Here is a 25,798-nt window from a genome sequence, read left to right on the forward strand (position 1 = left end):
GGAATATCTACTTAGTCTAGGAGAGAAAGCAGTTTGGCACTTAATAAGATAACATACAGATCATAACTGGTTTCTCTGTTAGAAGTGTTATTAAAGTTGTTGTGCTCATGTCAGTGTAAACACAATGAATTTACACGAAAGCGTTTGTAAACATTTTATTTAGTGTGTATAATTTAAATTAAAATAGTATAAATTGCTACTATATTTATATATTTTCTTAATTAATAATATTAAAATAAAGAAAAAAAGAAATTCTATTTGTCAGATGTGGGGTTCGAACCCACGCTCCCTCTCGGGAACCAGAGCTTAAATCTGGCGCCTTAGACCGCTCGGCCAATCTGACTGTAATATTTAAACTGTCAAAGCCAATATAAAAGCGTATTCACAAATATGCCACTACACAGTTTATGGGATATTTCATTCACTTGGTTTTTGTCACAGCTAATTTAGTTTCCTTCAAAGGGAAATTTTATTAATATTGCCACTTATGTAAAATTAAGATATCGCCAAAAACTCTTTTGCTAGTGCTGCTAAATTATATAGTTATAAAAGAAATTAAAACTTTATTTATTTATTATTTATTTATATTGCGTTATCATTTGTTAAAACTTAGTTAGTTACCATAACTAACTAGCAGTCGAATAAATGTAAATGATTGAATGCTTTTCTAATATTTTGATTGATTTGCCAAAAATTGGTTTTCATTGAAACTTCAAATAAAAGTTTGTGGACTTGACCTTTCAAACGGTACTACAAACCTACATATTTAACACACTGCCCAACGATTGCTTTGAGCAGTATTGACCAGCGATCGATTAGCACTTGAAACAATATTTTCGGTATTTAATTAAGACTGATAGGCATACATTTTTGTAGCTTACGATAGTTACCTTTAAATATGTTTTTGGGGTATGTTTGATCAAAAAATTACAATTCGGTTTATGATGTCCCTAACAAAAGGAGAGGAAGTCTTTATTTATAATTACGCGAACTTGCCATTCTTGGTTGTGTTAAGTTTTATTTAATTAGGCTCAACCGTAAAGCGACCATACAGCCTCACCTATTCAATGACCTCATCCACTGTCTGGACTGGACTTGGTGTCCCCTGTCTCCTTGGATAACGAGACTCTGTCGACTGAGACCGGGCGGTATAATCTAATATATAAACGTGCAAAGGAAATGCTGTTTGCATATGGAGCCTGCCATTTACTTGTAGAGCCGCTCAGGGAACCCCTTCGCAGAATCCACTTGCAAAACTTAAATCAATTATAAATCATCGTAGTATACATACAACTGTAACCGCAACGACGTGCCAAAATCGGCCACGAATCACCAACATGAATACATAGTTTCAGTTTACGAAGACAGAATTAATTTTATCAGGCGATCATTATCGAACTGGTAAAATAAATTTTATTCTGACATTTCAAGTGTTTCTACTTCTTTATAAATACTTGTAATATTACCATGGAACCTTTGTTAATAAATTATACATACAAGTAGTTATTAACATATTTGAAATCAATTCGAATAACAAAACACTAATATAAAAAATTATTTCAATTTGTCAGGTGTGGGGTTCGAACCCACGCTCCCTCTCGGGAACCAGAGCTTAAATCTGGCGCCTTAGACCGCTCGGCCAACCTGACTATATTACACCACACGCATAAGTTTTCAGTTATACAGAATTATTGCCATGCATAAATAATTCATTCTAAAAGCAGCTGCAAGAAGGGTTTGTGTCAATGCTTTTTACTTTAGTGAAATCAACAACCAGAATAGGATGGAAGAGATGTAAGAATGTATGCCCTCGAAATGTGTTTAGCTTCGTAAACTAAAGAATTTAGTATAAACATTTTTATTATAAATTTGGAATTCCAACTACACACCCGCAGATCTTGAAAATACTTGCATGGTTCATTTTTCAAACTTATTATATATACTTATACTTATTTTACTGACTCGAAAGTGACGCAATATTCTGCGCATATCCATTATAATCTATTAAGAAGTTAGAGCAGAATTAATGGAAATAGAAAGTTTCAGAAAATAAGTGCTCCTCTTACCACTTACTTATTTATTCTGTTGTTTTTGTAACATTATAAAACGTTATAATATTATCCGTTACTGAGATGGCTGAACATAGATGGGTATGAAACCTCATCCGGCTATTTTTCGAAATGACCGCTTAAACGGGGCGCGGATAGTATGGCAGTGCAAATTATATGCTAATGGAATAAAAGTGATTTTGTCGAAGGCTTTCAATTAAAACAAAAATATTCAAATATTGCAATTTCATGTATAAAGTATTTATTTGCCATACATACTATTTATGTTAGATGCCGTTTTGTATACATAAAATTATAAATAGACATTCTTAATGTGTAATTTTTTCAATCTACTTTTGCTAATCATAACAACACATAGTAGTTTCTGTATACTGTTAGTTAATAAAATAAACTAATAGCTCATAAGACTTATTGTTCTATGTTTGTATGCCAATAAGTATACTTATGCCGTACACAAACAAGATAAATCACATAATTTTATTTAATTTTCTGAATCATGAATCTGTAGATTGCATATGTAGGTGTATGGTACTTGTGGTATTGAGGATGTAGACACAGAAATATTGAATTAGAGTACATTTATAGTGATAGGAATCGAATTTGAGTAAAATGCGTTTACAATTTCAGAATTTTAGTATATATTTGATTTAATAAATTTTCGTTAAATAGTGATTCATACATTAAATTTCTAGCTAACTCAGTTTTTATGTTTTCATGCTAACCGAAGTTTTTCGAAAGTTTTGTAATACTTAATTTTATTGCTTTAAAATACTTCTTCTATTGTTGTTGCATATTTGAGTACAGCTTTCATTTGTAACTTCTGCAACACTTTAATTTTAGTATTGTGAGTAACACATTGTAATAAATTTCTGCAAAAACTAACAAATGTTGTGGCAATACTTCCACTGCATTACATACAATACATTTCTTTCGCAAAACATTGCAATTGGTAAATGATAACTTCATGCAACTTATACAATACCATAATATAATATTAATAGATTTTTTGATTTGATAAGAACAAGCTTTTTCCCAAATCTAATACTAACATTACTGCTACATATATTTCCCTTGCTCTTGTAGACACATTGAAAGCACATTGACTGACGGTTCTTTTGTTTGATTATTAAAAAATCGTTTTGCAAAAATACACATACAATTTCTGTAATAATTTATTTAATTACTACTTTTGATTTACTCAATCATATCAACTTAATAGTTGACACTTATAAACTGTTTTCAATTAGTCCACATATTCCTTTTCCTTACTTCTTTGCGCGTACCAGTGTACGGCGTTGGAAACATTTATAGTTATATTTTAGTTATTATTAGCACCCAGATTTTTATATGGTTTGCCGCCGTTGCGTTCCCATTCGCGATTAAATTCATGCTCTAAAATCTCAGCGCCGCGTTTGCGCGTCAAACCGGTCTCCTCCAGGCTAAGTTCGCACATTTGCATGTCATCCACGCCTTTTACAAAAGAAGAAGAGAAAAGAATACATTTTAAAATAAGTAAGAATAAACTCATTGTATTCTTCTTTTGATCATAAAACACTTACCTGCCACCAGCAGTATGGGCGGCTTGTCGGCATGCAACTCCATTTGTCGCGCTATCCATTGTCCATCGAAGTGTGCGTACCAGAGGCCACGTTTAGCTACAAAAAACAGTAAATTGATAAACAAATGATAACAGCACACTTTAAAATGATGTGCTCACTGTTTTCAGGCGCATTTGCGCGCATGAATGGGATACGGAAGTAACGGTGTTGGGCAGTAGTAATTTCCTGTTTCGGATGGGCCAATGGTGGTGCTTTGTAAGCTGTATGAATAAAAAAAATATGAGAAAATGTAAGAAAAATTGAAAATAACGGAATAAGTATATTATATTTAGTGCACAAAAACATAAAGACCCCCTAAAAGATTAAAAAGAAATTATATTGGAAACAGAAGTACGGTCAGAAGTCTAAAAACTTTTTGGAAAAACATGACAATTATGAATTTTGAAGTAAGCTATTACGAAATCGTTAACTTGGAAAAGCATTTAGCTCACAATTTACTTTATTTCAATAATTCTTCTTAAAAATACTTGCTAATAAAAACTAATTTTTAAGCTCACAGTAAAAAAAAAAGACTTTGGTAAAATGAAAAAAAAAGAATAAAAGTTAACTTCGGTTGTACCATGAAGTAGCACGAAATGGTATAAAAATAAATTTATCTTTATTTTGATCGGTCAGTTTGTATGACAGCTATCTGCTATAGTGTTCCAATTTAAACAATATGTTCGGAGATTGTACTTTTGCCTTGGACAATAATCCATCCCAAATTTTGTGAAGGTATCTCGTCAAATAAAAAGGTTTTCAATACAAGGACATGATTTTGATCGTTCAGTTTGTATGGCAGTTATATGATATAGTGGTGCGATAATGGCGATTCCGACAAATTAGCAGCTTCTTGGGAAGAAAAGATAGTGTGCGAAATTTTATATCGATATCTCAAAAACTGTGCGGACACGGTTTAATCGACTTCAGTCGTCACCTGATCATTTATATATATACTTTATAGGGTCACCGACGTTTCCTTCTGGGTGTTACAAACTTCGTGTCAAACTTAATACTCCCTGTCTAGGGTAGAAAAAATGTGTATTTATTACTTTAAAAGTCTAATGACTGTTCGCAGAACTAATTTGTTGACAAGTGAGATAACTACTTTATCTACTGTTTAGTACGTTATCATTAATTGTTTGCGATTATAAAAGAATTCGTCATGATAAAATATGCTGCAATGAATTTCCATGAATATATGTATGTATTTGCAGCAAATATTTTTAAAGCATTTTTTGCTGATACATTTTAGATATTTCCCGAAACAGTTAAAATTTGTATTTTTAAAATTTATGCAAACGAACACAGCAGTTTTGAAGAATAAAATGAACCCACAATCGCACCTAATAAGCCCTTATCATATACAAGTAATATATTTCAATATAGAATGCGCACCTGCTTCCATCACACTCTTCGGTGCCCGTTCATTCTCCTCCATGGTGGTGCGTTTGCGATTCTTTGCCTTCCAGGCATGATAGACCTTCAAGCGACGATGGAACTCTTGACGACAAGCCTTAAACAAACAAGCAAATGCATTTAGAACACACGTCTTTGATATTGATTTGACTATAAATCCCTATGGCTTACTTCGAGCAACTCAATATCACAGGAAGTATTGATAGCATCACGCAACTCCGAGTATTTCCATTTAGACAAATCGTATTTCTGCTTACCTAACGCCTGTTGTTGAGCGCGGACGTTTTCAGATCTAAATAGGGGACATTTTATGAAACATATGCGTATATAAAAAGTTTATTGTAGCTATGAAAGTTTAGTTGCGAATGAAATGAATAACTAATATTAAAAATGTACTTATGAATAATATCGTGGTATTTATGTGGCGCAATCAATTTTGGCTATTTGAGTTTGAAACCATTCTTTACAGTTGGAAGATGCCGTGATAAATAAAGCTACTTATTAACTAAATATTTTGGGTGTATGAAAATTTACAGTGACTAGAACCGCTCGTCGGTTGAGCATTACTTAGAGGCAAAAGCAATTAAGTTTATTACCATTTAGCTTTCTTTACCACTTAATATATTTTTTACTATTTATGTATATACATTTGTTTATTGATACAAAATATATAGCTTGAAGTGCGCTGTTGTTAAATGTTGTTTTGTTAGTTTATATATATAATATGTATATAAATCGAAATATGTGTATGGGCTAAAAATTCAAAACCAATTTATTTAAAAAAATGTTTTTGAATGAATTTAAAAGAAAAATTAAAGTTCAACAATTCCCCAACTCACTTATTAAAATATCGAGATGCGAACGTTGTAACACCTCGCGTAAAACTTTTTTGTGGCAAAAAACGTTTAAATTTTCAAAAATATATAAAATATATTAGTAATTATTTCCAAATTGTATATGATAACTATTTGTTAATAAGAAGTTGTGCATAATCTTTTAGTTAAAAATTATAAATAACACATTACGAAAATAAAGCGTGCTGTTGTGTACCTGATAAGTCTGTTGGGAGCCATGGGCGACACATCACTTTGACCACTGAACGCAGAGGGAAAAGAAATTTTGTAAATATACAGAAAAAAATTTAAGAAAATGAGTACATCACATATTAAATACATGAAGGAATGCTATGGATCTTTTATACATAAGCAAAATTTTCGATGTAAAATAAAATAAAAAATTATATACAACGATTAAATATTGATATGTACAAATATTATAAATAAGATCAATATGAAAACTGAAAATATTTTGAATAAGGTGGGGGGTCTCGTATGCCTTCTAACCAACCCCATTACCAACCACGTTATGATAACAATACGTTTGTTTAATTAAATAATACATTTATAATAATATAATAAATTACTTTAATTTACCTAGTTTTAGAAATAAAGCTTTTTACAAATATACTGTGCTATAATAGATTAAATTTTTAAGCACTCAACATACTTGCGTATAACTGGTGGACTGTCCTCAACCATGCCATTCGTTTCGTTGGCCAAACGCAATGCCAATTCATGATCACGCCGCTCCTGCTCCAATTGCTGTCTATACTTGGCGTCGTCTTGTGCTTCCTTCTCTAGTTGTGCTTGTAACGCCAACGCTGCCCGGCGATCTTCCTCCTCTTGTTTAAGCCGTTGCAGCTCCTCAGCCTTTCGACGCGATTCCATTTCAGTTTTGCTACAAATTATTGAAAGCGACATTAGAAAAGTGTTTGTGGCCATTCAACTTTAAGTGTAATATAGCAAATTCTTTTGTATTCAACAATAAGTTTTCGTTGTGCTTACAGTCGTTTGTTTTCTTCCTCTTCAAGTTTCTTTTGCTCTTCCTCCTCTTTGGCGCGTCGTTCTGCCTCCAGCGCTTCCTGTATTTTGCGCAGACGTTCTTGCTCTTCTGCTTGCTTTTGTTCCTATGTAAAATAAACGAAAAAAGCGCATATACACAACTGTAGCATTATAATGAAAATAATGTGTAAAATTTACGAATATTATTCAAAACAATTATTAAAAAATTAATTTTATGTTTCTAAAGTTGGATGCAAAATATGAATAAATTTTCAGTTACCTTTAACTTGGTGTTCAAGTCTACAGTCAACTTATTCATATTGGCCATAACGATGGTGTAGAGACCATCGATTTCTCTTGAAGATATTTTCTCGTTTGTCTGTAATAAAGAATTACATTATTTTAGACTTACATTTTGTTGTTGTCATTTATATGGGCTAATAACGTACCTTGATTGTTTTTATGGCTTCGTCAACTTGACGATTTATACCATTCACTTCGCTTATAAACTCATCGCGACCCTTCTTCAATCCACCAGCAATTTCAATAGTCTTTTGCGCATTGAAGCGAACTTTGTTGATCTTCGCAATGCCTTGGTAACGCGGACGATGCTGTTTGCGCGCCAAATAACCACGCACAGTACGTTGTATGAGCAAAACACAATTGTTGCGATACTTGATACGATTGCGCACTGTAGAATAAACAGTTAGTTAATCAAATGTTTTGACTGATGCTCAGTAATAGTAATAGAGGGCTTATTTTGACTTACGTTTGATTACACACACCGCACCGAGCGTTGATTTCACCCAACGTGAACGTATCAACCATTTTTTTACCTTGGCCACGATCGCCAACAAATTTTCAGGATCCGATTTCATAATGCGATCGAATTCAACGAACTTTCCAGGGCGGAAAAATACCTTCTTGACGCCAAACTTGAAATCTTTTGAGCTGAGGTTGAGTGATTGCAACATGGCTTCGCAGAAAGTGCGTGGCGGCAACTTGGCTAACTCGGGCGGTAAAACCGATTTATACATGTTATACAGATCGGCGAACTGTACGCGCGACGGATAACCGTGCTCCATGAGCTCCAGCACTGAAATTGTGCCAGAGCATTTGAGTTGTGCCAAAGCTAGGCCACCCTCGAAGTCACGATCGATCATTTTGCTGTTTGGCTTGATGCAACGTATGAAATTAGTGCCCTTGAAATATGAAAAAAATGTTACTATGAGCACTAACTGTTATATTAATTACGGCTTACATTCTTCTCTAATTTCTCCATTAATTCGGCTAGTTGCGTTTTGAATTTCGAGCCAACGGAAATGAAATTCAATTTACCACGCAATGCTGTATTACTGCCCGATGGAAAGAGAGTTTTTAGCAGCGGGTTCTCGCACTCCTGCACCAAACCCTCCAGAGAAGCATGTAAAGCATCGTTGTTTTTCTCAATAAATTGTTCCTGTGAAATATAAATAAAATTATATAAACATCGCACTCACATCAAGTTCACTAGCACGCACCGTATTGTAGCAGACAGCGCCAGCAAAGTGGCGAACCAGGAACCCATCCTCATCCCTTAGCGTGCGATGCGCCTTCAAACGCGATGAGCGCGGCAAGCCCAAACGGAAATGATTTGACCACGCCTTGTGTACCTCGGCTGTGAAGTGCTGTGCCGACGGTTTCGGCAACTTCGACTCCTCATCCAATAGTGTATAAATGCCGTTTGCCTTCGCTTCAATTAAATCGATGATATCCTGATTATCGGTGAATGTGATTTCCGGCACATTCAAACCCTCACTCTTGTACAGCTCTTGCTCGTTTTTGAGAATATTGTCGTTGAAGAATTTTTGTAATTTCTCATTACAATAATTAATGCAGAATTGCTCGAACGAATTCACAGTGAAGTATTCAAAACCAGCGATATCCAAGACGCCAATGTAAAAGTTGGATGCTTGGAAGGGAATGCTTTGATTAATTAATGCAACAATGCGATCAAAGAGACGGCTGTAAATTGCTTTGGCAAGTGCATCACGCGCATTGCTGGCCTCGTAAATTTTTAAGGGTACCCTAAAGCAGCAAAATTGTTCGATTATGATCATCAAGTGAGATTGTGTGAGACAATACTACTTACATAATTACTGTACCCTTAAAGCCGCCACCTTTACTCTGCATCACCCGGGATACCAGCGCTTGTCTGAGCTCTGAAGGGTCCACACCCAGCAGTTTCGATGTAATGGTTAGCCATTTCTCTGAAGTTTCCGACACTTGACAACCACCTCGGGCATCGTCCGGAATCTCTTCAAAGGCAATATTGCCCAAATGCAAGACGGCAGCCACTAATGAATAGATTTCTAGCTTATTCACATCGCTCAAACCCAAGCGACCCAATGCGCGATCGAGATTTTGAAAATGATTGTAATCGTCTATTATAGGATCCTTAAGTGGTCCTTTCTTCACGTGATTTGTAGATTTTTGAGCAGCAGGAATCAGTTGTTCCGTTTTGGCATTGGCAAAATACTGTGTGCAACCAGAGAGATACTGGAAAAAGCCAATAAAATTAATTATATATTATAAATTTAGCTGATTAAAATTTGAGTAATAATCATTCATAGGCAAATTCAATATATTAAGATAGTTAAGATAGATAATTTGAGAGGTGCGAATCGATATTAGCTCATATTTCAAACTTCTACAAGCAGGAATGAAAAAAATGTTCTCTCTTTTAAGGGGTATAGCCACTGTAGAGTTTTCGAAAAAGTTTTTTAATAACCGATGCTTTGTAGTCATCAAAATAAGTTTCAAGTTGATTTGTAGAGAGGAATATTTACGAGAGTGGAACGACTTTAAGCTTATATGTATAGTAAGCCCACCTCTTTCTCCTGCGCTTCCACCTCTGAAACTTTAAAGCGTTTTTCTCAAAACTACTTTTTCCCAATTGGCGACACAAATATGTAACTTTGATATTTTTTATCGATCAACTTCAAATATTGAGATTATCTTTAGAATTGGATTTTGCATAGAAGTACGTAGGGAAATTTCGATTGATTTAAAACTTTTCTATGGCCTGCTTATTACGAAATTATTGACAAAAAAATTTAATTTTTCTGTTTAAACGCCTGCAATTTTTAAAACAATCAATATTTTCAAATTTCCCAACGTACTTTAATAGGTATTCTCATGTAGGTTAACGACAGGACGACAATTGTGGATGCAAAATATTTCGCCGCGGCGCTCTTTAATAAAAAAAAACACATTCAAAGAGCCATCGCACAGTTTATTTATTAGAGTCAATAAAATTAACCAAAAAAATTATAATTTTTCATCAGCTTGGGGTTCAAACTTGAGAAGTGTTTCATTAACAAAGTTCAGCGAATAAATGATGAATGATGAATGATATATCACGAAAAAAAATGTATGAATCTGCACATGATTTTATACCCGCTACAGTGGCCTTACCCCTTAATTGGCATACAAACAAATTAATATGATAGTTATTCCCATTATAATATGAATACTCATATTTACATTTATATAGAACGAATGAACACAAACAAAAAATCATTAATTTCTTACTGTGAACACTTTTGTTTTATCTGCAATGAAAATTCTATTTTTATTGGAAATGTTCTCAAGAAAACAAACTTTTCTACCGACCATTATTATATAAGAAAATTTCTCTTTCCCTCAAACAGGGTCTACATATCCGTTATAACAACAACAATAAGAAATTTATTTTGTTTTAGCTCATTAGTTGCCTATCATTTAATTACATGTGTATGTATAATCGAAATAAAAATATGAAAAACTATAAACAACAATAAAAATTAATATTTTTTATACTACGGATACAAAAGCCTTTGCATACAAATCTATGTAGATACATGAATACGAAAGTCGTATCATAAAAATCTTTCAGTTACATATTTTTCATGGCTTCACTCACCCGATAATCATCCGGCTTGCCTAAATTAAGCTTATCGCGCAGCTGTTGTGGCGCACCTGCAAGCAACATGAAGAATACATGATAGTTGCGCTCCTCCGAACTCTGCGTGCATATGCGACTCTTCTCCAGCAGATAATGGGAAATATAGCCGCCAACCACTTGACACTTGGCATCATAGTGCACTTCAATGAACTTGCCGAAACGCGAAGAGTTGTTGTTGCGTGTAGTTTTTGCATTACCAAAAGCCTCAAGTACGGGATTGGCTGCAATAAAAGCGAAATAAATTACATTTTACGAATATAAAAGTTGGTGGCATGTCTCATTGCCTTACCATCTAAAATTTTTTGCTCAATTGGTCCGGCACTGTCACTGGAATGACACAAATACTTCAGCAGATACTTGGTAGATTCTGTTTTGCCAGCACCCGATTCACCAGATACGATAATTGATTGTGACGATTTGAGTACGCGCATATCACGTATAGCCTTATCAGCTGCAACAATTATATATAGTGTAAATATGTATTTATGTTCATTGTGGTCTCAATGTGTGTGTGTGTGTAGTTTCTTTAAGGTTTTCAGTGGAATTTTGTATAACATCTGTTTTTTTGGGTTGTAGATAATTATTATCTTACCTATCGCAAACACATGTGGCGGCAGCTCGCCTAAGGAACGTCCAGTATACTTCTTGATTGTGGCTGATGAGTAGAGATCACTGATTTCACGATAGGGATTCACAGCAATTAGTATGTTGGCCACATATGTCTGCGAAAAGAAATATTTGTATTTTTAGTTAAATTTTAGGAAAATAATTATGCAGAATCGATCAGGGAAAATATTGTAAAACGGTTAGAATAATTGCACAATTGCCTTTATGAATGACGGTTATATTAGCTTTCTTAAAGCAACGTGAGGCTTGTACATATCTCAACTGATTGGCTCGATTATTTGTAACGGGTGATCCAAGTAGAGGTACTTTTTTCAATATTATGATATTTTTGTTCAGTATTCTTTGGCATTTTATCATGGAAAGACTTACGCCTGAACAACGTTTACAACTCGTTCAACTTTATTACGAAAATTTACGTTCTGTGAACAATGTGTTTCGCCCGCTTCGCTCAACTTTGATCAACATTATCGGCCTACTGAGCATACTATTCCTAACACTATCAGCCATCTTGAGACCCAGCATTCATTATTGGATAATATTCGACCGAATAGACCATAACTAGCACACAGTGAAGAAAATTTAGCGGCCGTAGCTGAGAGTGTGCACGAAGACCGTGGAGAGTCGATTCGGGGCCGTACGCAGCAACTCGGACTGACGTATGCAACGACTTGGCGCCTTTTTCGTCGAGATCTTAAATTGAAAGTGCAAGAATTGAAGCCGATCGACCTCATCGCCTCACTCTATGAGCGTTTTCGAGCCAAACTTTTTTCAGCGATGAGCCCCATTTCTGGCTCAATGGGTATGTAAACATGCAAAATTGCCGCATTTGAGACGAAGAGCAACCTGAAGAGATTGAAGAGCTAACACCGTCAATGGCGACCGATATCGCGCATTTTCTGTTTTTTTTTTTCTTTAAAAAAGTAGAGAACCTCGAAATGGATCACCCTTTAGAATTTTGCATTGTCGTTTGCTTGTCAAAAGATTTTATTTTACGTATGCATAAATATATTTGAGAGCTTTAAAGAATCGGGTAAAGAGCTCAGGACTCTAATAATGCAATTGATATAATTCCAGTTATAAATATAATGACAATAAAATAACGGAGCGTATATTAGCAATGGTTGCTTTGAATTTTGGAACTAAGCTCAAAATATATATTTTTGACTTCTATTGGAAAATATGGAGCAAACTTTATATAATTTTAATAAATGGCTCAAATTTGATATAAACTTCTTAGTACTTACATAGATTTTGTCTTTATAGTAACGTGTTTTTAAGTTATCCAAAAAGGTTGCTTCATTCAGCAGCATAAGTTCACCTGAAAGAGAAAATTTAGAAAATTAATATTGAAAAATAGCAAAATCAGTCTCAATGTAGTCACTAATTGTTTTTATAAACCATATGCGTTTATATGTACAATACCATGTCCGGTTTTATGTTTTTTTGGGTAATTAGTGAGCAAAGTCATTTCAAAAATTAGCCTTATCACTCAAAACGATTTCGACGAGAAATTATATAATTAATGACATATGTAGGTATAACAGCTTTTGCTGCAGTTAGCGTGATTAGCTTTGGAACGAAAAAACCACAACTCTGCAATACCTGAAGAAGTTCGTTTGCAGATACATGACTTGAATGAAAACTAATAGTGATGTTGGAAGCAGCGCCGTTTTGAATGCTTTTGGTGTGCGATGTTGTAAAGCAGAACTGAGTGCTATGCGTTGGAGTAGACATTTTACATGTTGAATATCGGAAAGAAAGCACAAGACATAATGTGCAATTTAAACTTATGACATTATTGTGCGCAACTTGATGTAAATATGAAACATAGCTTTTCTTTCTTTTTATGATTTTTGTCATGTAAGCGGCCGTGGTCATAAATTGAAGCATTTTTAAGCGCTTGCGGTCTTAAGTGTTCTTACAATTGGTTGCGGTCGACCTGCTATATCTGGCTTCAACATCTTACGATGCTCATGATGAATGTAGCCTGACCATGCAGACGTTACACATGTGGACTGGTCAGTTAAAAAAGACAGAAGATGTTTAAATTTAAAAACAAAAAATCAAATGGAATAAAAATGAGAAAAATTCAAATCGGCATTACGCTGACGAATGGAAATAGCTTTGGCAAGAGCAAGAAGACCAGTTTTGCCGCGGCTGAAATTGGTGGCTGGAGCATAGTTGTGGCCTCATGCAGACAGCGCATAACGCGACAAAGAGTTGCATTGCTACAAACGATCGAAATCTGCGCGGAATATTTAAATAAATAGGCATTACAGTGGTTTTTTAGGCTTTAAAGAATGGACAGAAACTTTTTGGAATACCTAATGATAATAAAATCGTTGAATAGTTAATCGCCGTAGACGCGAAGTAAGCACGTGATACTCTACGGGCTGATAAGGCACGGTGTGTCTTTGTTTCAAAGCCAGTTGAGCTATGTTCATATCTATACTTGTTTTCGTATGATAATACATACGTATATGTATGTTTACTAAAATAAAATGATATAACACTAAAAAGATAATTATCTAAACAACACTCACAATTGTCATCATGATCTTGAGGTCCATCGCACGATGAAAATATATCGTCAACGTGACAGGAGCGCTTTGCATATTTCCGATCGACTGGTTCCACTTCGAATTCTTTAGCACCGATCTCCGAGATGCGACACTGTATATAGCCCTCGACTGGATCGCGTGCCCACACCAATTGTGTGTCCATTTTGCGCACTGAAAAAAAAATAAACGAAACTCGTTATAAAATATTACCGTTAGCATCAAAAATAGAATTCACTCATAAAAAGCAAAAATGTTACTTCAATAATGCTGACGATATTTTTTATCACAAAAAAATACCCACAAGCTTATCGTGTGCTTATGCTTTCTATACAAAAAAAAAATAAATAAAATAAAGTAACAAAACACAAAGCACCGACACCGACACTAACACGATTCTTTTCTGGTTAAAAGTGTTCCGCAACGCTAGCAAAAGTCAACTAACTATGCGCTCCGACTGCGGAGCACCGTCAACCCAAAACCAGCATTGACGATGGGTTCAGCGAATACGCTGCTCCACTTCAATACGCTGCGGTACAAATCAAACGCTCCGCGCTCAGTTTCGTTGACTCGTTTAGTAACTGTGCTGGTTGGTTCATTGGCTGGCTAGTAGCTGATCGACTGGTTGGTACTTGGGCCGGTCGGTAGGTCGTCGGTGTGGCAATCTAAGCGTGTTCTGTGCACTTTTTGCACAACCGCCATTTTCCATTGCCATTCTCTCGCCACTCGCTCGCGCTACTGCTATGCGCTCTCTTTAGGCCATTTCAGGCTTTTTAGATACGAGTATATACTTTTAACTTTGTTGTTGTTGTGTTTAATTGTACTATTATAGCAATTTCGCAAGCTATTTTTTTTATTTATGGAGTTAATTTCTACATTTCTGTACAAAAGTGCTGGTCTGACTCATTTTTCGCTACATGATAAGATTAAGTTTCCTTACTGGGCTCAAGTACATACCAAACTTTCGGCTTTTTGCTTTTGTTGTTGCTGAAGTTGTTTCATTCAACAAGGTGCGAAGGTATGAAATACTTGTCATTCGATACGAAATGAGACTGTGGGAATATTGCAATTCTATATATCCTTATAACGAGGTAAATAACGGATAATAGTTTGGTGTATTTTCCCTCACCCCGCATCAAAAACAGCGAAAGTAGGAGAAAAGAGCATTAGTGATGAGCCGTGAGTGAGCGTTCAAAAGCGTTCAGGGCGAATTTAAGAACAATCACCAGACTATTAAATTATTTTGTTGAGGATGACAACAAAGAAAATTGGATAATGAGTAGTTAGTTTGCGGTGTAGGCGCATTAAGTTTGTACGTCACCCACATTTGCCATTATCTGCCACCCTTGACCGCGCGTCTCACATTCGCCTTGTGTTGAAAATAAATAAATTGGAGAAATAAAGGCGAAACACACGCAAACAAATGAGAGTAAAATCAATGTATATATGTATATATACTTGTACATATGTATATAGGCCCGTGCGTGTACACTAATTTGTAAACGTTCATATTTACATATAAATATATATGACGAAAGGTGCAATGGAAAGCAAAACAATCTAAAAGCGTTTAAGCGACTCGTTAAAATATTGATAATGACTTTCAATGGTGACTACGATAGGTGGCTGGCTGGTGCAAATGATGATGTAGTAGTTGCTGGGCAACGCCGGAGCCCATTTGTTCTCTCGTGATGACGCTAACAGCTTTTTGTTTAACCAATTGGCAAGGTGAAATTTATTAAAACTGTCAGTTAGCAATCCTAAATTGCTGTCAGCGTTTACCGGTTGCAACAACAAACGAGGGTGTGCACAAATTATTAACATATGTAGAGATATTATATATGTATGTGTGAATGTACATGCATATATACTACAAACCTTTAATTGAATAAAATTGACTGCGTGATTTTTACTTTGTTACAATTTGCAATGAAAATGTGAATGTGCATAAGAGCAGTTTAGGTCAATTATCGAAAATATTTTTTAAAAATGGTATTAAACAAAAAAAAAACAGAAAAACCGTTAGCTCCGAGGGCACAAAAGCTATAATACCCTACACAGGTGCATTTTTTTAGCATGAAAAGATGTTTTTCTTGACTTTGAGACGTTGGTTTGTATGGCAACTTTATGTTATAGTGGCCTTTTCTGAGCAATATGTTTCGCGATCATAGCGTTGCATTGGACAATAATCTGTGCCAAATTTCGTGGGGGTATCTTGTCAAATACGAAAGTTTTCCATACAGCCACTTTAGTTTGTATATCAGAAATATATCTCAACAACTGAGTGACTAGTTCGCGTATATACAGACGGACAGAAAGGCGGGCATGGCTAAATCGACTCAGCACGTCACGTTGGTTATTCATATAAATATACTCAGTGAACGAGAGATTGGGGCAATTCCTACCAGGCAATGAGTTCTCAGCGAGGCGATTTTCATCTCAAAATAAACAAAATATCGCATCCTATATTCCCCTCGGTCCTGGGTTTTCTCTCTACGGCCCTGTATATACTTTATACGGTCTCCGACATTTCCTTTTAAATGTTACGAGCTTAATATAGTCTGTTCAGGGTAGAATGAGACTCTTTTCTGAATCAATATGTTTTTGAGGGAACAAAAATGTCCTTAATGTTATTCTACAAGCGTTATAACGGCGGATTAATTTTTATGAAATGCTGCATAACTAACTTTAAAACTTGAGTGCTGACCGATTTTCAAGATAAAATGTAAAAGGTAATTTTTCAAAATTAATCGAGAATAATAAAGTGATGCTTTCTATGTTAGACATTGTGTTAAAAACAATGTTTAAATATATGAAGTAATTCTCAAAGCTATATCTTACCCATTTGGTCGCTGAGAGTTATTTAATTAGAAGTATTACAGACCTGACAGCGACTAATGAAAATTTCGATCAGATTATGAAACTTGTGTATATATACTCGTATCTTATTTGTAAATATGTGAATTTTTGTCAATGAACTCATTTTGTAATTAAATTCAGACTAGACAACATCAACCAGCTGGTACTTTTAATATTTATATATATTATAATATTTTTTTTGTTTTAGTTCTTAGCAGAAATATGCTCTTCGGGTTAACTTTAAAATTCAGCAACTTTAATTACGTACACTTAAGTGCACCATAAATTATGCAATATAGTTGCTCTGTACAGTATAATGCCACATGCAGTTGCCATAATCTTGTCTAAGTAGCTCGAATTTTTTAAATTTGCACTCAAAGAAGCGCAACAAATTAGCAACAATTTTTCAGACAATTTAACACTATCTTGATTATGCACTTTCATATTCTCTTTAAGCTCCTAACGAATAGTAGTTTTATGTTGCGGAGTTGATTAGTAATAAGTGGAGTTGCAGCTAAGAGTGAAGAGCAGCAGCTATCATCTTCCACTTAACCTAAGAGTGTCGTGGATGTACCATATATATTCATTAAGACATAAGCATTAGGATTGTCATTTAATAAATAATTTATTTTTGTTTTTTGGTTTAAAATAATCCATGACTTTTAATTGACTTTCGGTTAGAAACTAGTTGCGGCACTTAAGTTGAAAATCAACTCAATGTGTTTGGTATGCAATTTAGCTCAGACAATTATTAAAGGCTAATGTGAATATAATAAATAATAACTCAAGTTAACGAATTTAATTAAATCAGAATCAAAAGTATAGAACTTTCCTAACCAACACAATCGGTTTTTGATTGCAGTTTTTACAAGAAAAAATAATGATAACTTAGTCATGTGTTCAAACTTAAGAGGATAGACCTGTTTGCTTTCTAAAATTGCTTTTGACGACATTTCGATAAATAGGCGCTTGTCACTTTCATTGCACATACTTCACAGGATTGCTTACACACTTCGTCATCAATTTACTGTTAATTAAATACTAATTGTACAATTAGTTAATTGTTTAATTGCATGGAAAATTCTCAAATTACTCAATATACGAATTTGGGCACAAAAGGGCGATTATCATCGATATCAGGATTTTCCATAACTCAATATATAATATATACATACATGACGCCAACTGTTGTAATTTATAGAAATCAGTTTACTTCAAACTGATATCACGCATTCGCACACCCCTAGTGCATGAATAATGCTCGCAAACACTCCTTTTTAAGATCTAGTGTACAAAGCATATTTTCAGCTAGCAACTCATATGGGACAGCAAACACTTATTATGTCACAGTCTACACCCTCAGCGCGTTGAGTTGATGTGGAGGAAGTGTTATACAAACATGTGGTTGTTAGATCACACATGAAGCTTTTGAAGATTACGACAAATCCACAAATAAATTTAAAAAAGCCAACACGTTGTCTCCGCTGCACATTCACACCATCACTAATTTTCGCACTTACAAACATATATGTCATATGGTATTTATGTACATACATACCTATATAAGTATATATAGTGCAGTCGGTCGATGTGAGTATCTATGTAGATATTTCCCATAAATTCCAGTTGCAACTCATTTGACTAGTACTCGTTTGCATCAAGTGCGCTCAAGTGCAACATACTTCTTTCAATACCGCTCCGCGAGCTCCGCTGTTGAATCTTCTTCTACTTTTACATATGCAGATATGTAATTTAAGGGCAGTCTCCGTCGCAGAATGGAGAGCCTGACTAATGGAAGTGCAGTGTAACAAACCGGTCGACATTGACAGTGGTTGGCCGACTCTTCGTTCGTTTGATATGCGGAGCAGCAGCCAAGGAAACCCCAAGAATTACGAATTGAAAATGCGAATGGTGGAAAAGCACAAAGTCAAAAGTGACAGGCCCAAGTGCTTGCATATATGGCATATGAACAGAACACCAGATATACTGATTTCTGCCACAGAAGCAAAAAAATAATACCTAAATTTATGTAGCATTTAGACAATGGTGTAGTGTTGAAAGCAGAAATAAGTCTTAATATATGCACTAAGCTCTTACATACATATGTACATAAACACATGCAGATGCCTAGATTGTCGCCATGGTTTGTAAGGTTGTTTGGATTGCCAAATGCAATGTCCGTCTCATCTTCCGTTATTCATCAGTTTGTCACAAGCGCGTTGACATTGACTGGACTGTGAAGTACTTAGTCGGATGTCAACGATTTATGAACATGCATATTTACGTACATAAGTAATAGGTATGTATGTATGTGTGCGAATTTGATTTAAGTACAATGAAAATGCAGTGGTGTTTGTGGGCGTTAAGAAATTTGGGCCCGGATTTTCTACTTTGTGAGAAATGCTTATTTAGTTTAAAATATTGAATGTCATATATTCAAAATTACAGTTAACTGTCTGATTCCACTTTCTTTAATTAGTTTCTGTGGCCTTGGTCAACAGCCAAAACTTCAACAACTAGAAATAGAACTCTTACGTGACTTGTGTGTGACAAAATAATTTACCCGATTTTTAAAGTCAAACAATTTCGATCTCGCGAATGTTGTAACATTCTGAAATGTTGAACTTTTGTTATGTTTGGTGTAAGTAATGAATTTATATTGAAAATATACATTTCTATGTATTCTGATGGAATGCTTATTATTTGTTTAGGAATAGGAAATACATTTCTTGACTCTACATACATACTAGAGCTCTTGGTATTTGACTAATCGACTAACCGGATTAACCGGATAGGGCATTATTCGAATAATAATATTCGGTTTGCACTATCCGGATAGTCGTAAGTTGTCGACTATTTTATTAAGCGCTCATTTTCGACTATTTTTTTTTAACCGTTCGTTGTCAACTATTCGAATCGTAAACGTTATTCAAAAACAAAAAGGTAAAAATTGGATTTCAAACAATTTTAATTTATTTAAATACTCGCAGTAGCTATTCGAATAGTCGCAGTGGAACGACGCCTAAGGACGACGGTTAATATTCGCACGAATGGTTATAAACCGGATATTCGAATAATTTTAAGAGCACTAATACCTACTATATACCAGTAGTGCCATAACTGAGATTTGCACTGATTAAATGAAGAAATCTGCTACGTAACAAATAATCTCGATATAATTCTAAGGTCAAATATGTACAAGTGGCAATATCAGTTTAGTAAGGGGTCTAGAAATACGTGCAAGAAGTAGCAAATACAGTTGAGATTTTGTTCAAAGAGCACTGCTACGATGCACCTATTATTTATCACTTATTCGTCCGAATTATAAGACGAAGTCGCTTCCTAACTGTATGCTATTTAATGTTGGTTTTAAATACGGATTTATTTTTTTTTAATTTTCTCAGATTAAATACGTATAAATCTTTGGACAAAATGTCGAAAAAAAATCCGATATTTTTTTTTATATTTTTTTTTTGTACCCTTATCGAAAAGTTAAATTTTTTTCAGGGTAAAAATTTAAGCTATACAATTTTATTAATACAGATTACAGAAAAATTTTAAACATTTTTAAGCGTGAATTTATGTAAAATAAATTATTACAGGTTCAGAATGCGTATTGTATTAGTTGCATCTCGAAACCTTAAGAATCAGAGCTTGGAGTGCGAAAAAAGGTTAAAGAGTACACTTATTGAAGATTCGATAATGTCAAGACGCACATTCAAAACAAGGGATTGCGCTGTACCTACCTCAATGTATTATTATTACTACTTACAATTCGGAGAATTTTAAATTTAAACGCTGTAGCTAATAATACAACTTATACATATATTTTCTAATAAGTTAGCATCGTGTGTTGAATCACTTTGAAATATGGCCTTAAACAAATATATTAGGAGAAATACGCCGCTGTACAGAATGGCTGCTTTTCGATTGACAGAAAAAGAGACAAGGGGAAAACCCCGTTGCCGAGGCATGACACCGCGCTTAAGGTTAAGCTTTGATATTCGATGCTTGTGTGACATAATTACTAAACCGTGAAGTATTTGCAACTACAGATATGCAGACTTTAGTTGAAAAAAGACACTAGTGTACGACTATAACTTAGTAACATTAAAGAAGACTATGTAAAAGAAGGTTCTGTTCTTTTTATTTCACTATAAACACTCCACTTTCGATGCAACGCCTTTAAACAAAAAGCAAGCATTTTATGTATTGCCACTGCACATTCGCTGTGATCGCCTACACAACCTTGGCGCTCTTAAAGCCGACAGCAACAACAATGCAAAAGTGCTGCGCTAAACAAGGCACACAGAAGAGGCTCATGCACGGTTGAGAAAATTTCTGGGCAGAGGTCTAAAAGTGGTAAATGGTTTAGCCATACAGGTTGCACTGAAAAGCCGGGCGCACACACTGCAGTTACACCTATCCAGCGAACATACGTATGTGCACAGTTACTTGGTGCATATGAGCTTTTTTTTCGATAAGTTAGCCATAGTGACACTTTCTGCCGCAGATATCCACGTCGAGGTAATTAATAGCCTTAACATCGTTTTCTAAAACGGCTTTTTGCGGAGGTGGGGTATAAGTGTTTCGAGACTTACTAGCATTAAACCGAAAGGTTTGCAACATTACCGCCGGTGGAATGCTGTAAATTGGTGCTAAAAGTTCTGAAATTCCCTTGTACTTATAGGCGATGTAGTGAGTGTTGAGATGTGTGAGGTAAACAAAACGAAGCGGATTAATGAAAGCACTAACAGTGTCAATTGTTGCAGGCGCCTCAGCTAGAAATACTGAATGAAGGCATTCGGAATTACACTTTCCATTACAGTTATCACAGTAGGAATTAATTAGGACAATTATATCACAATGAGAGTTGCCATTTATTTCAATATCAATCTAAATACGTTTTTTCGAAGTATGTGGGTTAATACCTTTTAGTGCTTCTCATCTCGTATATATTTAGACATGATTTTAAAATCACCGAAATTATGTAGTGCAACCACATTCCCTCTCTTTTTTATTGTTGGATGTAAAGTAAATATATTTTTTTTAAATACAATACGTAAACCAAAAGTAGGTTGCCAACCGTTTTAAGCATTAAAATCAAAAAGGTTTAAAATCATAAAGAATGCTTAAAGTTGAAAATAATTTTTTTAGAGGTCCAATTCAAACACTTTGATAACGAAAATTCCATATTGCAATATTACAGTTGAAAAGTATTATATGTCGATCTTGAAAATTTATACCCTCTATTAAGATTTGGGGATTAAACATCTCTGTCAGAGCACAATTATTGTTTTTATACTCTGAACAGGGTATATTAAGTTTGCGACGAAGTTTATAATATCAAGAAGACGGCGGCGAACCCTATAAACTATATACATACAAGTATATAAATAATCAGCGTGTCGAACTGTGTAGATTTAGCTGTATGTGTGTCCGTATATATGCGAACTAGTCTCTCAGTTTTTAAGATATCGATATGAAATTTTGCACACGTTATTTTCTCCTCAAGTAGCATCATAGTCCAGTGTAGAATATAGCTGCCATACAAACTTACCGATTAAAATCAAAATAGATTTGCCTTTTTATGCTATAAGAAAAGTACTTGCAAAGGTTATTATAGCCTCGATGCAGTCGAAGTTAACGTTTTTTTTTTTGTTATTATTTGCTATCATAAATAAATTCAAGCAGTTTTAACAAAGCCTAATTAAATTGTATATGATCGCTCGTGATGTAGGTGAATAGTCCGCCTAGTATTTGTAAAACCTCTAACCTCTTGTTTGCACCTTTGCTTGTCGAATATCTTTGTCAGACACTCAAATGGCATTTGTCGATGTTATCTACGAGTTGATAGGTTCATGAGCATTGCGACCAATAACTAATCAGTCATTGCAATGAAAGCGAAAAGAGGTGAGATTTTCACCTTTCTATTGGAGAGAGCAAATGTTAAAAAAAAATATCACTTAATTGCTATTTTAAAAGGCAAAATTATTACCGTCTAAGTACCGCAATAAATTAATTGCGCTGTTGTATACAAAATAATTCAACGATCACAAAGCAGCTGAGGGGTATTAAACTCTCAATTAGAGAGAGAGGTTAACATTCGCACAAACGGTTAACACACTTACCACAATCTTTGTCGTTGTGACGATCTGCCTTCGTATAAAAATCCATTATAGCGCAAATAAGTTACAAATTAATCGTCGCAATGAATGAGGTGTATCGGGTTCAAGTTGCGCTGCAACACATATACACAAAAGCGCATACGGAGAGCCCGCTAGAGATCGCAAAAAACTCACTCTATTAAAACTATGGATGTTTCACTTTCTAATTGGCTTGTGGGCGGCAAGCGTGTGGGGCGAAATCGACACCAATTATTTATTTGTATCTAACAAATTTGCATATGGCTTTTTTCGTGCTGTGCATCACTGCGCGCTCGTGCACTTTGCGCAAAGTACAGTTTGAAACGTTAAAGTTCACTACACAGCAGTGTGTGTGTGTGTGTGTGTATGTACAATTACACGATTGTGAATATATACGAAAATTCTGCTCGTGTAAACATTTTGTATGATTTTCCAGTAGCCAATTGCGGCGTTGCAAGTTCACATATGAATTGTTAAAAGTCGTTAATATTAGTTTAATTTGCTTGGCTTCCTGCTGCATTTAGCTGTAAGTGAATAATAGTTTAGTCACATGCCTATCTATATATGTATGTGTATATGCACATATAGGGGCGTGTAGTGTCAGTTGCCATCCATATGTATGTCTTGTTTTCGCATTAATGTTGCAAGTAGCATTTTTGCTTGCCACTTCACGTTTTTTTCATAACTATTTTCACTTTTACTTAAACGGTACCGCATTGTTGTAAATATTTCGCAATTTATTAATTTTTCTGTAATTTCAATTTCCTCATTTCCTTCACTTAAACGGTTGATTTTGCTGCCACATATGAGAAGCACGCAGGCACATACAAATTATTCACATTTTCTCATATAAAGAAGCGCTTGAACAACAATCGCGGAGAAGTAACAATAAGACGTGTGCGTTGTTATTGCACAATTTTGCAAATCACTCGCCTATTCGCCATACTTTGCGTGAATTTTTACTAAATCATTGTTGGGGCCTCGTTGCACAGTGGTCCCAATGCCGATCATTATTCAATTTAGAGTTAATAAAACAAAATTTTAGTGGCATTCTTCAAAAATTCCTTGCGATAAAGTTTAAGAAGCACAATTTTCCAAATTATTTAAAAAACGTTTCAATAAATCTTGTTCAAAGCATGCGCTCTGATCCCTCGAAGAAAAAACATATACGGCTAAGCGTTAGTGAAGAGAGACGCAGATTTGGAACTTTGTGTCAACCAAAGTGATTAGTCTTATTTATGACAAGTACAACAAGAAAATGTGATATAGATATGTGTATAGAAATTTAGTACGGCTTTAACAAATAATGAAGATATTATGTAGAATTTGCCAGTTTATGTTAATTTCAAAGCTTTCTTCTAATATATATTATATGCAAAACTAACCTAATTCCTTTAGTGATTCTGAAATTACCGAAAACTAAAAAATATATATTTTTTTCTATACTTTTGGAGCTAATCTGTTCATAATTATTAAAACAAACGAATCTCTCGCATCTCAATCTTTTTATAAGCCCTGACATGTACGATTCACCACTGTTGCCATTGTGACAGCTAGGTTAGTTAGTGCCGCTGCCATTAAAGCCATGTTTTTAGCATTGTTGTTGTTGTTTGTATTAGGCAATTCTGACCTACATTACCACACCGAACCGTACGTCATTCCGTACGTAAACATAACGTGAAGCAACTGCAACATATAACAATAAAGATTGCAGCCAAATCACAATGCTTTCCTCCATGGGGCATCATTATCACTCGCCAGCTACTTTGGCTACAACAATAATAAAGACGAAAACACGAGCGTGCAAAATGTTATGCAGTATGGAAAATGCGAATGCGAATTTGCTTGATCGATTTTTATTTCACATTTCATTTCATTTTCACTGCACCAAAACAAAACCACTGAAACTATAATAATAACAAAAGAGTTGGGATAAATTGGAACGCAACCCGAAAAATTGCCATATGGCACGCTATTCGTACGCTTACACACACAGGCACATACTACCCCGGGGTTACACTGCTGGAGCGTTAATATTCCAGAAGCATGTACACATTTATTTGCTTGCAACACACAACTTGCAACCACAAAAAAATGCATTATTTTGAATGCAAGTCGCGAAAGTGAACAAAGCGTTTTAATGCCGCAGTGCCCGAATTCCTTTTTGTTTGCGTTGGAAACTCTCGTATGGCACAAGGAATCCAACCACACCACGCTTGCTCACTGGGTGCAGTCCCAGCACTCCCTACGCCGCCACCAACAAATGTGTGTGAATGTATGTAACTATTTTACCCAGTAACCGAGTTAAATACTTTGCTCAGTGCATTGTTCACTGTTTGTTTGTTCGAGTTCCGAGTTCGGCTTCGGCGTTCGCGTTGTTGCTGTATGTATTATGGGCTCCGAGCTTGTCGACGTCACGAATTGCACTGACACCGATTCACATTGACGTTAAATGTTTAGCTAGGATTTTATTCAATTCAGGGTGTGTTGCGTCCGCCCTTAGAGACTACTGAAAACGGACTGTGGGCACATACGGACTCCATAGGCGTGAGCCCATATCGTTTACGATATAATGACCTCGTACTCGTGTCGTTGTCATCTCGCTGCTGCCGTTACTGGAGGAGCTTTTACTTGCGCTTTCTAGTGCGCAGAATCAGTGGATGGCGGTCATGATGACGCTTCAGAGATTCTCTAGA

The 25,798-nt window shown here is 35.2% G+C and overlaps 1 protein-coding gene, 1 long non-coding RNA gene and 2 other non-coding genes across 8 annotated transcripts; 1 reads left to right on the forward strand and 3 right to left on the reverse strand.

The window, feature by feature from the left end:
• Window positions 1-259: 259 nt before the first annotated feature.
• TRNAL-UAA (transfer RNA leucine (anticodon UAA)) lies at window positions 260-343 on the reverse strand. Its single transcript has one exon. It is a non-coding gene; the product is annotated as a tRNA-Leu (tRNA).
• A 1,222-nt stretch (window positions 344-1,565) lies between these two features.
• Window positions 1,566-1,649, reverse strand: TRNAL-UAA (transfer RNA leucine (anticodon UAA)). Its single transcript has one exon. It is a non-coding gene; the product is annotated as a tRNA-Leu (tRNA).
• A 638-nt stretch (window positions 1,650-2,287) lies between these two features.
• On the reverse strand, window positions 2,288-25,600 carry jar (Myosin heavy chain 95F jaguar). 4 transcript variants are annotated; one of them, XM_036368112.2, is made up of 21 exons: window positions 25,395-25,600; window positions 23,088-23,626; window positions 14,083-14,271; window positions 12,784-12,857; window positions 11,505-11,634; window positions 11,202-11,363; window positions 10,871-11,133; window positions 9,059-9,465; window positions 8,448-8,994; window positions 8,189-8,386; window positions 7,697-8,129; window positions 7,377-7,618; window positions 7,208-7,306; window positions 6,931-7,052; window positions 6,593-6,823; window positions 6,137-6,181; window positions 5,258-5,378; window positions 5,066-5,183; window positions 3,787-3,888; window positions 3,629-3,724; window positions 2,288-3,539 (listed from the first exon to the last, which is right to left on the reverse strand). In XM_036368112.2, the coding sequence occupies exons 2-21, from the start codon at window positions 23,131-23,133 to the stop codon at window positions 3,388-3,390; spliced, it is 3,777 nt and encodes a 1,258-aa protein (XP_036224005.2). In that variant the 5' UTR covers window positions 23,134-23,626; window positions 25,395-25,600; the 3' UTR covers window positions 2,288-3,387. The 4 variants fall into 4 exon arrangements, with proteins under 4 accessions (XP_036224005.2, XP_036224002.2, XP_036224004.2 ...); XM_036368109.2 differs by lacking the exons at window positions 23,088-23,626; window positions 25,395-25,600 and adding exons at window positions 5,926-5,970; window positions 15,055-15,148; XM_036368111.2 differs by lacking the exons at window positions 23,088-23,626; window positions 25,395-25,600 and adding an exon at window positions 15,055-15,148.
• Window positions 15,089-21,089, forward strand: LOC118681829 (uncharacterized). Of its 2 annotated transcripts, XR_011394821.1 has the most exons (3): window positions 15,089-15,900; window positions 19,436-19,597; window positions 20,559-21,089. It is a non-coding gene; the product is annotated as an uncharacterized lncRNA (long non-coding RNA). The 2 variants fall into 2 exon arrangements; XR_011394820.1 differs by lacking the exon at window positions 19,436-19,597.
• Window positions 25,601-25,798: the final 198 nt, after the last annotated feature.

The sequence above is a fragment of the Bactrocera oleae genome, chromosome 2 (assembly GCF_042242935.1).
Source record: "Bactrocera oleae isolate idBacOlea1 chromosome 2, idBacOlea1, whole genome shotgun sequence".
Classification (NCBI taxonomy): domain Eukaryota; kingdom Metazoa; phylum Arthropoda; class Insecta; order Diptera; family Tephritidae; genus Bactrocera; species Bactrocera oleae.

What these genes read in the sequence shown, in the direction of transcription:
- jar (XM_036368109.2), bottom strand. Translation starts at nt 15,133, where the DNA reads ATGACAAGTATTTCATACCTTCGCACCTTGTTGAATGAAACAACTTCA. An exon ending in TTTAAGGGTACAGTAATTAT is followed by an intron (nt 8,995 to 9,058) that starts GTAAGTAGTATT and finishes TTGCTGCTTTAG; the next exon opens with GGTACCCTTAAAAATTTACG. An exon ending in TGCGGTGTGTGTAATCAAAC is followed by an intron (nt 7,619 to 7,696) that starts GTAAGTCAAAAT and finishes TTTATTCTACAG; the next exon opens with TGCGCAATCGTATCAAGTAT.